This window comes from Diadema antillarum, unplaced genomic scaffold (assembly GCF_040938485.1).
Source record: "Diadema antillarum isolate AM-2024a unplaced genomic scaffold, OU_Dant_1.0 scf00000057, whole genome shotgun sequence".
Taxonomy (NCBI): domain Eukaryota; kingdom Metazoa; phylum Echinodermata; class Echinoidea; order Diadematoida; family Diadematidae; genus Diadema; species Diadema antillarum.
In genome coordinates this window covers 3,244,020-3,261,418 of record NW_027270946.1, presented here as the reverse complement: position 1 = coordinate 3,261,418, position 17,399 = coordinate 3,244,020, and the positions used below count along the sequence as shown (strand labels likewise).

The 17,399-nt window shown below is 37.2% G+C and overlaps 1 protein-coding gene across 1 annotated transcript in view; it reads right to left on the bottom strand.

Moving 5' to 3' along the window:
• LOC139715884 (uncharacterized) overlaps window positions 1-17,399 on the bottom strand; it is a 129,476-nt gene that overhangs the window by 59,236 nt on the left and 52,841 nt on the right. The window contains 8 exon segments of the mRNA XM_071627434.1: window positions 5,217-5,540; window positions 10,324-10,638; window positions 11,432-11,746; window positions 12,536-12,862; window positions 13,639-13,957; window positions 14,738-15,057; window positions 15,836-16,150; window positions 16,942-17,268. Coding sequence (XP_071483535.1) covers window positions 5,217-5,540; window positions 10,324-10,638; window positions 11,432-11,746; window positions 12,536-12,862; window positions 13,639-13,957; window positions 14,738-15,057; window positions 15,836-16,150; window positions 16,942-17,268 — 2,562 coding nt within the window.

Below are 17,399 nucleotides of genomic sequence, written 5' to 3'. Positions count from 1 at the left end.
ATATATCTCACGAACACACTCCACTCGCCTCCCTAAATTTAGTCAGAATTTTCGAAATGTCTAAATTATAGCGTACTTATTGTTGATGCAATTTGCCACATTTGTGAATGTATTCAACTTTTCAGACTATTCTGATTTTTTTAGGGAGGTTGTTTGTATGTTTGTTTTTTGCAGAGATTGTAATACCAGTATATAAAAAAGTGAACTTGCATCACAAAATTGCCAAAAGCCGCTATAGATTCATTTTTCATTAAGGACAGCCAAAAGACCAGACTCTAAGCTAGTATTTAATGATGTATTACTCAAGGGTTTAAGCAAGTTCGCAGTTCCGCTTATGCGCATGGGCAGAAAAAAAAGGTTATTCGTATCAACAGGCATGTGGTTTTTTAAATTCACTGGGATAAGCATCTGTCATGTAATGATTATTCTCGCAATCCTCATAATTGTTGCTTGCCAGCACATTCACCTGACATCAAAAGTGGTATTTGACAATATCGATATAGAGAGTGTTAATACATTCAATGCCAAATAATTAAAAGGATGCTTTCACAGGTGTTAATTGACTGATCATTCGGGTCATCTGGTCGCTACGCAAGTTCATTCTTTGTTTGAACAGGATTAATGAATCAATTAGTTGATACGTAGAGCTTATGCATTATGCATTATGTTGCTCGGAGAATGAAGTGCCCCTACCGACTGAGAAAAGGAGAGGTCATTCGTAATAATGTGCCATGAGCTATAACTCCGAACTGGCTTATACAAACAGACTTCCCTAACGTATCTACACAATAAAAAGAATGCACACACTCTGGAAAAGTGTTTCACAATGAGAAGAATAGGTTTGGGCGTTACTCAAGCGTTTAAAAGCTGTACTCTGTGGAATGGCTGGGACAAAAAAAAAAAACAAGATGTAAAATTCCATAGAAACCACAATGAAGGAATAAAGCTACAAAATTTCACACTCTATGATAAGAACTTATTCTTACTGCAATATCGTATTATTTCAAAAGTTGTTTGAGCCAAAAGTATGAAAGGAGAATTACTCTTCAGAAAAATATAAGAATTAAAGATTAAGTAGGTTGACCCATTTCACCTATCTTACGTCTTCAAGTAAAATCAGGTTGGGCGACTTTTTGTTGATATTTTGATGCATTGTCACAAGATAAATCAACCAATGTGAATAGAAAAGAAGCTGAATAATAAGGTTCGCGTTTTAGGAATAATTCCATAATAGTCAAAGCATATTCAAAGGCAAATTTTTATCTTTGCTCAAAGCAGAAATCGAGGTTCGGTTAACGTAGAGATACTTGCTTAGTTTAGCTTAGTTTTGTTTTTGGTTAGTATTTCGCATTCATTCAAGGGACCAGAACAGAACTAACAAGAAATGCCTCATAGGTGGACTCTCTTTGCTTTTCGATTACTTTACCATCGTTTCCTATAACTTAGGACATCCATTCTTAATCAAACATCAACACAATCGAAGGTTGTTTGCGAAAGAACAGAATTACGTTTAAGTTTTATATTGTGTTGTTTTCATTAAACTCCTTTTCGTGACGTTGATTTTTAGCGAAAAGCTACAAATGTAAATGGGAAGTATCCAGCCAGCGGAGTCTAGGATTTTTTTTTTAATTATTATTGTCTGTGCAGCACAATTCCATAATTTCCAGAATGTCTTATCTTGATGTCTTGATTTGCTTTTCAATACATTGAACACCTGTTCTCAATGTGTCTGGCAGTCTGTATTTCTTCGCATAACTGATAGCATAATTATTTCAAAGATATTTTCAGGTCTGTATTGGCAGCACACCCCAATACATGTTATCGCCCCATGCGCGAGCTGGTTATTCAGCTATAAATCATGGTCTTTGCGCAAGGAAAGGTGCTCTTCGTTTATTATGTAGTGTTTTTTTTTTTCTTTTTGTTGGTGTTAATGCGTATGTAGTACAGAGGTTCAGATAGGCCTAAGCCTCAGAATCTCGGCTGTCTGATGCTGGACAGTCGGTTTTTGTTATGATGTGTATGTAGTCTTCTCTAGTTTTCCCATTTTGTACTTCTTTAACTATACTCTTCGCAGTAATTTTCATCTATTTTACAATGCCAAATTGTCGTGTCTCTGCTGATATGTTTGGAAAAGCCGATTTTTAAAAAGTTTTTAGGTTTTGTGTGTGTTTTGTTTTGTTTTGTTTTGTTTGTCTTCTTTTAATATTTCGGGTAATCATCTCCCATTAGTTTTGTCAGTATACTAGCTCCATTTACAACTCGTGCGTGTTCCATCTCAACCTAACTGATAGAGCACTTTGATCATATCGAATATCAGACGTTACAATAATTATCTGTATTATCACATCGAGGACGATATAAGCCAGCAATCCTATCTAAGAAACTAACCTATTTTTTTTTCTCTAGCGATATCTCACGAACTGTACAGTACAGTACTGGTGAGATGGGGATTCATGTTTTGAACATTCCTAATTTAGATAATGAGAAACCTCATGAAATTTGAAAGAGCATGTAATTTTATGAATGATTCAACATTTATTTGATGAAAATTGGTTTTCAAATGGCTGAGATATCCAGAAAAAATGATAATAATAAAAGGCGACAGGCCACGCCTTTAATTAGGATCTCTTAGTTTCACCTTACCTTTGGATAACTCGGCCATTTCAAAACCGATTTTCAGTAAACTTTCAATATCCCTTAGAATTGCATGCTCTTTGACATCTCATAGAGTCTGAATATCTCGCAAAACGTTAAAAGCTAAATCTTCACCTCAACCAGAACTGTACACACCCTGTTGTTGTCTCTGTTTTCTGATTGTTTAAGGACATGCCCTTCTCTAAACGTTGATTACAGTATTTCTTTGGATTTAACTCAAAATAGTGAGGAAGAGATATACAGTGGACTTGTTCTAACGAAATATTCCTGAACGGCAGTTTTCTTTCGTTATATCGAAATTTCGTTATAAACGAACAAATAAACAATAAAAACATAGAGCGGATAAGGTTGCAGCCTGAATTTATACTTTGTTTTAACCAGAATTTCGTTATAACCCTGTTCGTTATAAAGGGAGTGCACTGTACTGATACATGTTACAGAAGCCTCTAAATGCTGTCTACGTGGTGCTGAATATTCTCACTTTTGGGTGGTGAAGCACTAAACTATCATAATTTTGTCATGGTTTGCCAAATTTTAGCACCTAAATGATCACTTTGGTATAAGCCTTGGCTGATTTCAAGTTCTGTGTTATAGTGGTAGTGCCTAGTGCTGTCTCAGCACTATAGCACCGGCATTAAAATCACACTTGAAATCCGTCGATGTTGGGAGATTGACCTAAAAATTATGACGTATTTCCGGTTGCTGGTGCTTGGCTCGATGTTGAATGTCGTCTGCTGAACCGAGCTATGCCGTTTGTGATGAAGGTGATTTGTGAAACGACAAGTACCTGTTTAATCGGTCATTTTATAAAACAAAAATACACATAATTTTGCCGAGTAATAGCATGGTCACCCATTCTCGGTAAATTCGAAACAGTCCAGAGATCCTATCGTCTCGGGGGTGTTAGTTGTTCCAAAAAGTACCCCGTGTGAATGATTCTTACTATTGCCTAAAGGATGTGTATTACTTTTTAAATGATACTTTGCAGTTATCTTTGAATGATTTTGCTTGTAACAGTGAAAACTATTCACAAATGCACACACCCAAAACGTACGCTCTTCCACTCTACTTTGTATGGAAAGTTACCAAGAATGAAAACACAGCTCAAAATAATAACAAACGTCTAAGTTAGCATCTTTGCCGAGAAAAGAGATTTATTGACTATAGACTTAATTGTGTAATGAATAAATTCAAAGCAGTTGTATAGCGATAGAAAGTGCTTGACTACAACATGAAAGGAAAGTTATCGAATGGCTATCAAGACAATAGCTCGAGATTTAACTCACCACAGTTTTTTATAAACCTATTTCAGGGCTCGACATTAGCTGTAGCCCGGTGACCTGGGGCCACTAAAAATTGATGTCGGTCCACCAAATTTCCGAAAGGTTATCATTGTTGGACCTATAAGACAATTTTGATACAGAATGGATTGGTACATTTCCGTTATTTCCAATTTTCCATTTAAAAAAGTCCTTTGAAAATTTAAATATTTTAGTGGCCTCGAAGGAGGAAAACAATATCATGTCGAGCCTTGCCTAATTGTAATATCACTTAGAGAGGCAAACCCAGGGCCGGCAGAACCGGAAGTGCGTAGGTAGTACTAGAAAGAAATAGAAAGAAACCTTGAATTGTGAGCGCGGTGAGGCATTGTTGTTTTATTATTATTACTTCTTTTTTGCTTGTTAGCTGAAGAAACCCGTAAATGGCACGCAACAAAAGTTGCGCTGAAGACGTTTTCTTATTGTTAGCTGGTGAAGCCCGAAAGTGGCATCAGAAGTTTGAATTGACCCCTCCCAACCCCCCCCCCCCCCCCCCCTCCCCACACACACACACACACACCTAAACGTGGCGCCGGCCATGAAACCTATACCTATTTTTTATTTGCATGCAATGGGTGATTGCTGTGGTTAATTCCACATACCAATAACCTCGAATTATAGAATTAGTGCAAAACAGCAAACTTATACGTAATTTTACCATTTAACTACTTTCTTACTTTACCTGTGCATAATCGCAGAACAGTCCCTATAATATAGAAGAGGTAAAACTGCCACAATACCACGATTACTATCACTTCTATTCTACAGTGAGCTTAAAGGCATGGTAAGAGGCAAGTGCCCCAAATCCTTATAGTCGCAAAGTCAGTCATCAAAGCTGTAATCTCCGTCATCGAATTTGTGGGGAGGCCTACAGAGGAAAAAATGAAAGGAAATGAACATTTGAAGGAACAATACCCAAAGAATAGATTAGACCAAATTATTGATAGTTCAAGTGAAAAATTGGTTGAGATGCATTTTTCATTCTTATTCAGTCTCATTATTTTGCCTGTGTCTTGGCAAATGTTTCACTTTTATAGTGGTTTAACATCATGTTCGTTTTTCGTTTTTTGTTTGTTTAACCTCGCATTCAAAAAATATGTTTCATGGTGTCTTTTAATCAGTCGACTGAGGCTATCCTTCCTTAACATGAAAGAACACACTACCAATTTTATTTATGGGTACAAAATTTGTAGGTTTCCAGTAAGTGGAATATTAGCAGCGGATAACAAACAAAAACCGAACCTGACAATTAGTTGGTTGTGCATCGCACGCCTGCATCTTCGTGGTGTCCGCAGTTGTCGACTCCGATTCCCCTGTTGCCACAATCAAAGATACTCGTTTCTGTTCCACCGCATGCCACGTCATCGAGCCAAATATTACCGGTGCCTTGTCCAAAGGCGGCATTAGACAGTGCCTGTAGAGCGCCAGCAAAACCAAGACTTCTGCAGACAACGCGTGCATCGTTGATATCCCACAGGTCATCGCACACAGTTCCCCAGGCTCCGTTTGCGTAAATTTCTACTCGTCCTTCCCTTGATGTTCTGCCACCGACTAGACGAACATTCCCTTCGTAATTATATAGAGTAAATTTACCAACAAAGCCAATATTAATACAAAGTGTAATAAAGTTCTGTGTATTGCCATATCATTGTGTTTATTTTCGTTCAATTAGTCAAATGATTGGGAAGATGGGGGTAAAGTGTTTTATTCATATGCTGCTTGGCATTTATTTCTGTGATCTGAAGTATCACTCATTCATCTGTTGTGGATCGTTAAAATTATGATGATATCTTACAGCGTTACCCAATGAAAACTAAAACGAAAGGCACTTCTTAGATAACGGTTAGTTACAGAAAAGCAGGTACAATTATGTTCCTCGCACAAAAGTAGTTTCTTTTAAAAATAATTTCAGCCTTTTACTGTCTGTCATAAATATAAGTGACCCTGCACCACAAAACCAACAAAAAAGTTTTTAGTTAAGGGCAGATTCTGAAAGAACAGACTCTAAGCTTTAAAATGATGTATAACTCATTTCAAACAGACTCCCCTAACCTGCCTGAATCCTGGAAAGAAAGCATACACTCTTGAAAAGTGTTAACTGAGAAAAGCGGCTCTGAAGTACATGGTCTATTCAAGCGCTAAATCTTTACCAAGCCGTGCTAGCTGTACCATGAAATAGACAAAACACAGGATGTAAACTATCGAAGCAACAACAATGAAATAATTATCAGATTAAGCTGAAATTAAACATGTTCTATTAACACTTTTTGTCCATGATTAGTGCCAACTTTCAAAGCAGTAGCACTATTTTTTTCTAAAGTTATTAGACTTGAGAGTGAAGAGTGGGCAAAGGATTTCAAGAAATTAAAATCAGCATCCAAGACATACATAATCATTCGACTCTTCCCCCCCCCCCAAAAAAAAAGGGGGGGGGGTTGTAGAAAAACTGCTAAATAAAACATTCTCCCATTCACGTTAAGATCTAAAGCTGAAGAATAGTGTAGAAGAATAGCTCTTTCGGAAAACATGAAAAACTCAAGATTGACTTGGTTGAACCGTTTAACCTTTTTATGAGTCCTCACGGAAAATCAAGGAGTGCGACTTTTTGTTTGTTTTGTGATGCACGGTCACATAAGAACTTTAATCAGACGCAAAAAACAGAAGTGAACCAGTAAGACCTACAAACGAGGAAGCCCCCCCAAAAAAAAACAAAAAAAAAAAAAAAAAAACACCAAGCTTAAGATTGTATTTATTACATGAAAGATGAAATTAACTAAATAAAATTCGAAACTTGATCATGCCCCAGTCACACAGTGCTTAACGATGGGTTACGTCCGCCGCGGATAGATACAGATGAGTGAACGCAGGGGGACGCAGCGTGGACGCAGGCATCCGCAGGGACGTAAGTAGACGTAAATGTCCGTAACTCATCCGTAAAGAAACGCAAAATGACGGCGCCAGAGGGATTCTACGGAATGCAGAATAACGCAAGTAACCGTAACCAAACGTAATTATCCGTAACTGAACGTAACTATCCGTAGCCTCGACGCAGACCATCCGCAAAATATTTTGCCTCCCGTCCGTTTGCGTTCGTTTACGTCCACCGTAAGTATCCGAAAGTAACCGCAAGTTAACGTATCTCAACACTTTCGTCCGCTTACGGATATTTGCGGACAGTTACGAATGCTGCGGACGATTACGTCCTTCGACGTTTTCCATTTTCCACTCGCATGGGAACACAGAGACTCGTAGGAAGCCACACAACTCGTGTTGCCAAGCTGCAGTGCATTTACCTGAAGGAATGCTACAACACAGTCGGAGCAGTGGAGAGGCAGAACCGCATATTCAAATTATGGAATTTCTCCCACAAAATGGTCATTTTGGGTGACATCAATATACTCATGACATCGGTTGACCCTTGGTGCTGAACTTTTTTTCTTGCACTCTTTGAATGTATATTTTTCGAAAAGGCAATATTTTGGGATGGGGATGGGGTGACAGCATTTCATTCACTTTTCTGGCCGGGAAAGGTGTTGGACAGCGATAACTATATAAAATGAGAACGAATTTAGTATTTCTCACTTACCCACTTTACGCTCCATGGAATGTGTATTTATACATTTTTTGTATATATATATATATATATATATATACATATATATATATATACATATATATACATATATATATATATATACATATATATATATATATATACATATATCTATATATATATATATATATATATATACATTGTACTTGAGTGTGGGAGTCTTGTTTCATTTCATTTCATTTCATTTCATTTATTTCATTCTTTCTTTCTTTTCGGCAAACATAACACGAAATGAATCAGAAGATATAACATAGGCATGTATTCGACTTTACATGGTAGATAATAGTTAACAAATACAAGATTATACAATGCATACAGGCAAGATACAAAGTTATGTCTGGAGAGAAAAAAAGAAAGAGTAGAGAGGTCCACTGAAAAGCATGCTTGTAAATTGTGGACCACTCAAAGGATTCTTCATGTGACCATATTTGTTTATAAAGACAGGATAGAAGAAAACAGGACAGAACAAGACAGGAGAAACACACGACATTACATGACTTGACAGAAGGGTATACCATTGAAAGTAATAAAGCACAAAAGAATAATGGAAAGAAAGGAAAGAAAGAAAAAGAAACATTAAAGGAAAAGCCAACACGCTGAACATCGGGATCGAAAGAGAGAATTGAGTTGCTTCAGAGCTCGAGCAGCTGAGCAAAGTTTGTACCAATAAGATAATGTAAAAAAAATACACAATGATGAATGAAATGATTGACGAATTAAATGATTAACGATAAACCCTTAGGTTGTAGAGACCAGCTAAGTAATGAATAGTATATTGTGTTAGTATGAATTCAACAAAAAAAAAAGTTTCGACTTACGCTAAAACGAATTCAAAAATAAAGAGTTTTTTTTTTATATCACAGCTTAAAGAATTCCAGAATCTGGGGCCAGTGTAAATAAAGGTATTTTGGGCCAATAAGGTTCTCAGAAGGGCTAAACGAAACTCATTAGATCTCCTCGTGGGATAATTATTTTAAAAAAATTGATTTCTTGGAAACATTGAATCAAAAGTATTGGGAAGTGCATTTGTGTTATAACTAAGCATAAACTGACCCAGCTGAAAGAAAAAAAAAATCTTTAATTTTTAACATCTTATAATATTTCACGAATAATGGATCTGCATGGGAACGTGATGAAACGCCACAAATAATACGAAGTGCCATTTTTTTGTAGTAACAACAGTTTATCTAATAAAGTTTGATGGACACTACCCCATGCTAAAATTCAATAGTTAAGATAAGGTAATATTAATGAAAAATACAACGTCAACAAAGAAGACAACGGGATATGAGATTTAAGTCTATTAATGATACCAATATTACGCGAAATTATTTTACTAATATCAATAATATGAGGCATCCACGAAAGTTTATCTTCCACTGTAATACCGAGATACTTTATGTGAGATACACGTTCTAAATGAACGTCATCAAAAGTGATATCTGTGCGTAAAGCTTCTATAGACTTACTAAATAACATATACTTGGTTTTCTGAAGATTGAATGATAATTTATTGGCTCTTATCCATTGAGTCACTTTTTAAATTCAGAATTGACAGTATGGACAAGGGTAAATGGATTTTGGCGGGAGAAAAAAAATATTTGAATCATCGAGGAAAAAATATAAAAGAAAGTATGTCGAATGATCTGCAAAAATTATTAATGTAAATGATGAAAAGTAAAGGTCCTAATATAAGTTTTTGAAGTGTTTGAAAGTCTTGATGTCTTTTTTTTTCTGGAAATTTAATAAGCATTGCTTTATTATAAAAATTTCCTTAACATAACCCAATAAGTCATGAATATCGCTGCACAACGACAACGTAACCACAGTTTGTCTCTTCTATGACTGTAAGTAATAATTTTCTTACTCTAATGTTTAACTTATCGATCTATATTGTATTATATTTGTGGTATAATTATGTTATGTATTCTTTACATTTATGAAGTTTATTCATATTTGAGTTGAACAAATAAAATCTAAACCTCAAGTTCAAAAGTTCATATATCTTTTATTACTGTAAAGCAAATTAAAGGATTACGAACTTGTACGTAATTCAATTTCAGTTTTCCCCAGTGTACAATGTAAGACAGTCCAATATGTGATAACCTTGTTGTCATAATACACTGACATAGCAGGGATCGTCACAGAAAACCATACTGTCCATAATTATTTATAACAATCTGTAACTATCCGTAACTATCCGAAAATATCCGCAACTCTCCGCAAGTGTTAAAAACTATTATGTGCCAATTCGCAAGAATATCCGCAAGTGGACGCAAGTACTCGCATCTGGTCGTATTTGTCCGTAACGCCTCATTTTTTCCCCATATTTTTTGAACAAATTTTCTGGTGACGACAAAGGATCCGCGGGAGTCCGCAGAAAAAATGACTTTTCTTCACGTAACGTGGGACGCAGAGCATTATGTGACTGGGGCCTTACCATAATCGTATTGGTACCATCTGCAGATTATGATGTAAACGCGATTGCAGACATGAGGATTTTCATTTTTTTTTCTTCCTCTTAAGTACAATCGTTCTTTCCAATCGGTGCAAGCGACATTCCTAGATTTCAGAGACGTTTCTTGTCTTATTTCAAAAGTATGTTAATCTCTAAGACCCGTTGAAACTCACATTTAGTATTATTACTTCAGCGGATTCAGATACGCATTGATTCTGTTTAAAATGCTGTAATTGTCATTAGGAATGAACATTTAATCTTAGATTGGTGAACCTTACCTGAAGCACTACACCTAACTCCAGCATCTTCCTGATGTCCGCAGTTCTCGACTCCGATTCCCCTGTTGCCACAGTCAAAGATGGTCGTTTCTGTTCCACTGCATGCCACGTCATCGAGCCAAATATTACCGGTGCCTTGTCCAAAGGCGGCTCTACTCAGTGCTTCTTGAGCGCCAGCAAAACCAAGACTTCTGCAGACAACGCGTGCATCGTTGATATCCCAGTAGTCATCGCACACAGTTCCCCAGGCTCCGTTCGCGTAAACTTCTACTCGTCCTTCCCTTGATGTTCTGCCACCGACTAGGCGAATATTCCCTTCGATATTACAAAGAGTAAAATTACCCACAAAGCCAACTATTAAAATTGCCATAAAGGTATGGGTATTGTTATGTTATTATGTTTATTTACGTTGGTAAGTAGGATGTGGGGTAAAGTGTTTTATTCGAATGCGTCTTGTCATTTATTCTTGTGATCTTAATTATTATTTCATCTGTTGCAGATCGTAAAAATTATGATATCTTACAGCGTTACCTAATGATTTGAGAAACCTAAAACGGAAGGCACTGTTTAAATAGCGGATAGTTCAAAAAAAAAAAAAGCAGGCATGATATGTTCACGCACAAAAATAGATCTTTTTAAACAGTCAAAAGCAATTTCAGGCAATTCTTTACTGTCCGTCGTTAACATAATAACTTAACTAGACGCAAAAATCAAACATGTTTAAAATTTTTCACAGGATAAGCTAAGTTTAATACAGCAACAATGACATTAACTAAATAGCATCCGAAACCTTTCCATGATACTCATATTGGTACCACCTGCAGACTATGATGTACAATGTTGTTGTAAATGCTATCGCAGACATTAAGGATTTTTATCTTTTCTTCCTCTTAAGTACAATGGTTCTTTCCAATCGGTGCAAGCGACATTCTTAGATTTCAGAGACATTTCTTGTCTTATTTCCAAAGTATCTTATTCTCTAAGGCCCGTTGAAACTCACATTATTTAGTATTATTACTTCAGCGGATTCAGACACACATTGATTGTGTTTGAAATGCTGTAATTGTCATAAGGAATGGGCATTTTACCTTAGATTATTGAACCTTACCGGAAGCACTACACCTAACTCCAGCATCTTCCTGATGTCCGCAGTTCTCGACTCCGATTCCCCTGTTGCCACAGTCAAAGATGGTCGTTTCTGTTCCACTGCATGCCACGTCATCGAGCCAAATATTACCGGTGCCTTGTCCAAAGGCGGCTCTACTCAGTGCTTCTTGAGCGCCAGCAAAACCAAGACTTCTGCAGACAACGCGCGCATCGTTGATATCCCACAGGTCATCGCACACAGTTCCCCAGGCTCCGTTCGCGTAAACTTCTACTCGTCCTTCCCTTGATGTTCTGCCACCGACTAGGCGAATATTCCCTTCGAAATTACAAAGAGTAAAATTACCCACAAAGCCAACTATTAAAATTGCCATAAAGGTATGGGTATTGTTATGTTATTATGTTTATTTACGTTGGTAAGTAGGATGTGGGGTAAAGTGCTTTATTCGAATCCGTCTTGTCATTTATTCTTGTGATCTTAATTATTATTTCATCTGTTGCAGATCGTAAAAATTATGATATCTTACAGCGTTACCTAATGATTTGAGAAACCTAAAACGGAAGGCACTGTTTAAATAGCGAATAGTTCAAAAAAAAAGCAGGCATAATATGTTCACGCACAAAAATAGATCTTTTTAAACAGTCAAAAGCAATTTCAGGCAATTCTTTACTGTCCGTCGTTAACATAATAACTTAACTAGACGCAAAAATCAAACATGTTTAAAATTTTTCACAGGATAAGCTAAGTTTAATACAGCAACAATGACATTAACTAAATAACATCCGAAACCTTTCCATGATACTCATATTGGTACCACCTGCAGACTATGATGTACAATGTTGTTGTAAATGCTATCGCAGACATTAAGGATTTTTATTTTTTCTTCCTCTTAAGTACAATGGTTCTTTCCAATCGGTGCAAGCGACATTCTTAGATTTCAGAGACATTTCTTGTCTTATTTCCAAAGTATGTTATTCTCTAAGGCCCGTTGAAACTCACATTATTTAGTATTATTACTTCAGCGGATTCAGACACACATTGATTGTGTTTGAAATGCTGTAATTGTCATAAGGAATGGGCATTTTACCTTAGATTATTGAACCTTACCGGAAGCACTACACCTAACTCCAGCATCTTCATGATGTCCGCAGTTCTCGACTCCGATTCCATTGTTGCCGCAGCCAAAAATGGTCGTTTCTGTTCCACTGCATGACACGTCATCGAGCCAAATATTACCGGTGCCTTGTCCAAAAGCAGCATTAGTCAGTGCTTGTAGAGCGCCACCAAAACCAAGACTTCTGCAGACAACGCGTGCATCGTTGATATCCCAGGAGTCATCGCACACAGTTCCCCAGGCTCCGTTTGCGTAAACTTCTACTCGTCCTTCCCTTGATGTTCCGCCACCGACGAGGCGAATATTCCTTCGAATATTCCCTTTGCAATTACATAGAGTATATTTACCCACAACAAAGTGCCATAAAGGTATGGGTGCCATGAAGGTGGGGTATTGTAATATCATTATGTTTCTTTACGTTCAATGATTCAAACGATTAGTAAGATATGGGGTAAAGTGTTTTATTCGAATGCGTCTTGTCATTTATTCTTGCGATCTTAATTATTATTCTTTCATCTGTTGCAGATCGTAAAAAGTATGATATCTTACAGCGTTAACGGAATGCACTGTTTAAATAGCGGTTAGTCCCAGAAAAGCAGGCATAATTATGTTCACGCAAAAAAAAAAATATATAGATCTTTTTAAACAGTTAAAAGCATTTTCAGGCAACTTTTACTGTCCGTCGTTAACATAATAACTTAACCAGACGCAAAAATCAAACATGTTTAAAATTTTCCAGAGGATAAGCTAAGTTTAATACAGGAACGATGACATTAACTAAAAATAACATCCGAAACCTTTCCATACTCATATTGGTACCACTTGCAAACTGTGATGTAAATGCTATCGGAGACATTAAGGATTTTTATTTCTTCTTCCTCTCAAGTACAATGGTTCTTTCCAATCGATGCAAGCGACATTCTTAGATTTCAGAGACGTTTCTTGTCTTATTTCCAAAGTATATTAATCTCTAAGACCCGTTGAAACTCACATTTAGTATTATTACTTCAGCGGATTCAGATACGCATTGATTCTGTTTAAAATGCTGTAATTGTCACTAGGAATGAACATTTAATCTTAGATTGGTGAACCTTACCTGCGGCACTACACCTAACTCCAGCATCCTCCTGATGTCCGCAGTTCTCGACTCCGATTCCCCTGTTGCCACAGTCAAAGATGGTCGTTTCTGTTCCACTGCATGACACGTCATCGAGCCAAATATTACCGGTGCCTTGTCCAAAGGCGGCTCTACTCAGTGCTTCTTGAGCGCCAGCAAAACCAAGACTTCTGCAGACAACGCGCGCATCGTTGATATCCCACAGGTCATCGCACACAGTTCCCCAGGCTCCGTTCGCGTAAACTTCTACTCGTCCTTCCCTTGATGTTCTGCCACCGACTAGGCGAATATTCCCTTCGATATTACAAAGAGTAAAATTACCCACAAAGCCAACTATTAAAATTGCCATAAAGGTATGGGTATTGTTATGTTATTATGTTTATTTACGTTGGTAAGTAGGATGTGGGGTAAAGTGTTTTATTCGAATGCGTCTTGTCATTTATTCTTGTGATCTTAATTATTATTTCATCTGTTGCAGATCGTAAAAATTATGATATCTTACAGCGTTACCTAATGATTTGAGAAACCTAAAACGGAAGGCACTGTTTAAATAGCGGATAGTTCAAAAAAAAAGCAGGCATGATATGTTCACGCACAAAAATAGATCTTTTTAAACAGTCAAAAGCAATTTCAGGCAATTCTTTACTGTCCGTCGTTAACATAATAACTTAACTAGACGCAAAAATCAAACATGTTTAAAATTTTTCACAGGATAAGCTAAGTTTAATACAGCAACAATGACATTAACTACATAACATCCGAAACCTTTCCATGATACTCATATTGGTACCACCTGCAGACTATGATGTACAATGTTGTTGTAAATGCTATCGCAGACATTAAGGATTTTTATTTTTTCTTCCTGTTAAGTACAATGGTTCTTTCCAATCGGTGCAAGCGACATTCTTAGATTTCAGAGACATTTCTTGTCTTATTTCCAAAGTATCTTATTCTCTAAGGCCCGTTGAAACTCACATTATTTAGTATTATTACTTGAGCGGATTCAGACACACATTGATTGTGTTTGAAATGCTGTAATTGTCATAAGGAATGGGCATTTTACCTTAGATTATTGAACCTTACCGGAAGCACTACACCTAACTCCAGCATCTTCATGATGTCCGCAGTTCTCGACTCCGATTCCATTGTTGCCGCAGTCAAAAATGGTCGTTTCTGTTCCACTGCATGACACGTTATCGAGCCAAATATTACCGGTGCCTTGTCCAAAAGCAGCATTAGTCAGTGCTTGTAGAGCGCCACCAAAACCAAGACTTCTGCAGACAACGCGTGCATCGTTGATATCCCAGGAGTCATCGCACACAGTTCCCCAGGCTCCGTTTGCGTAAACTTCTACTCGTCCTTCCCTTGATGTTCCGCCACCGACTAGGCGAATATTCCCTTTGCAATTACATAGAGTATATTTACCCACAACAAAGTGCCATAAAGGTATGGGTGCCATGAAGGTGGGGTATTGTAATATCATTATGTTTCTTTACGTTCAATGATTCAAACGATTAGTAAGATATGGGGTAAAGTGTTTTATTCGAATGCGTCTTGTAATTTATTCTTGCGATCTTGATTATTATTCTTTCATCTGTTGCAGATCGTAAAAAGTATGATATCTTACAGTGTTAACGGAATGCACTGTTTAAATAGCGGTTAGTCCCAGAAAAGCAGGCATAATTATGTTCACGCAAAAAAAAAAAAAAAATTGCTCTTTTTAAACAGTCAAAAGCATTTTCAGGCAATTTTTACTGTCCGTCGTTAACATAATAACTTAACCAGACGCAAAATTCAAACATGTTTAAAATTTTTCAGAGGTTAAGCTAAGTTTAATACAGGAACGATGACATTAACTAAAAATAACATCCGAAACCTTTCCATACTCATACATGGTACCACTTGCAAACTGTGATGTAAAAGCCATCGCAGACATTAAGGATTTTTATTTTTTCTTCCTCTCAAGTACAATGGTTCTTTCCAATCGATGCAAGCGACATTCTTAGATTTCAGAGACATTTCTTGTCTTATTTCAAAAGTATGTTAATCTCTAAGACCCGTTGAAACTCACATTTAGTATTATTACTTCAGCGGATTCAGATACGCATTGATTCTGTTTAAAATGCTGTAATTGTCATTAGGAATGAACATTTAATCTTAGATTGGTGAACCTTACCTGCAGCACTACACCTAACTCCAGCATCCTCCTGATGTCCGCAGTTCTCGACTCCGATTCCCCTGTTGCCACAGTCAAAGATGGTCGTTTCTGTTCCACTGCATGCCACGTCATCGAGCCAAATATTACCGGTGCCTTGTCCAAAGGCGGCTCTACTCAGTGCTTCTTGAGCGCCAGCAAAACCAAGACTTCTGCAGACAACGCGCGCATCGTTGATATCCCACAGGTCATCGCACACAGTTCCCCAGGCTCCGTTCGCGTAAACTTCTACTCGTCCTTCCCTTGATGTTCTGCCACCGACTAGGCGAATATTCCCTTCGAAATTACAAAGAGTAAAATTACCCACAAAGCCAACTATTAAAATTGCCATAAAGGTATGGGTATTGTTATGTTATTATGTTTATTTACGTTGGTAAGTAGGATGTGGGGTAAAGTGCTTTATTCGAATCCGTCTTGTCATTTATTCTTGTGATCTTAATTATTATTTCATCTGTTGCAGATCGTAAAAATTATGATATCTTACAGCGTTACCTAATGATTTGAGAAACCTAAAACGGAAGGCACTGTTTAAATAGCGAATAGTTCAAAAAAAAAAAGCAGGCATAATATGTTCACGCACAAAAATAGATCTTTTTAAACAGTCAAAAGCAATTTCAGGCAATTCTTTACTGTCCGTCGTTAACATAATAACTTAACTAGACGCAAAAATCAAACATGTTTAAAATTTTTCACAGGATAAGCTAAGTTTAATACAGCAACAATGACATTAACTAAATAACATCCGAAACCTTTCCATGATACTCATATTGGTACCACCTGCAGACTATGATGTACAATGTTGTTGTAAATGCTATCGCAGACATTAAGGATTTTTATTTTTTCTTCCTCTTAAGTACAATGGTTCTTTCCAATCGGTGCAAGCGACATTCTTAGATTTCAGAGACATTTCTTGTCTTATTTCCAAAGTATGTTATTCTCTAAGGCCCGTTGAAACTCACATTATTTAGTATTATTACTTCAGCGGATTCAGACACACATTGATTGTGTTTGAAATGATGCAATTGTCATAAGGAATGGGCATTTTACCTTAGATTATTGAACCTTACCGGAAGCACTACACCTAACTCCAGCATCTTCATGATGTCCGCAGTTCTCGACTCCGATTCCATTGTTGCCGCAGTCAAAGATGGTCGTTTCTGTTCCACTGCATGACACGTCATCGAGCCAAATATTACCGGTGCCTTGTCCAAAAGCGGCATTAGTCAGTGCTTGTAGAGCGCCACCAAAACCAAGACTTCTGCAGACAACGCGTGCATCGTTGATACCCCAGGAGTCATCGCACACAGTTCCCCAGGCTCCGTTTGCGTAAACTTCTACTCGTCCTTCCCTTGATGTTCCGCCACCGACGAGGCGAATATTCCCTCGAATATTTCCTTTGCAATTACATAGAGTATATTTACCCACAACAAAGTGCCATAAAGGTATGGGTGCCATGAAGGTGGGGTATTGTAATATCATTATGTTTCTTTACGTTCAATGATTCAAACGATTAGTAAGATATGGG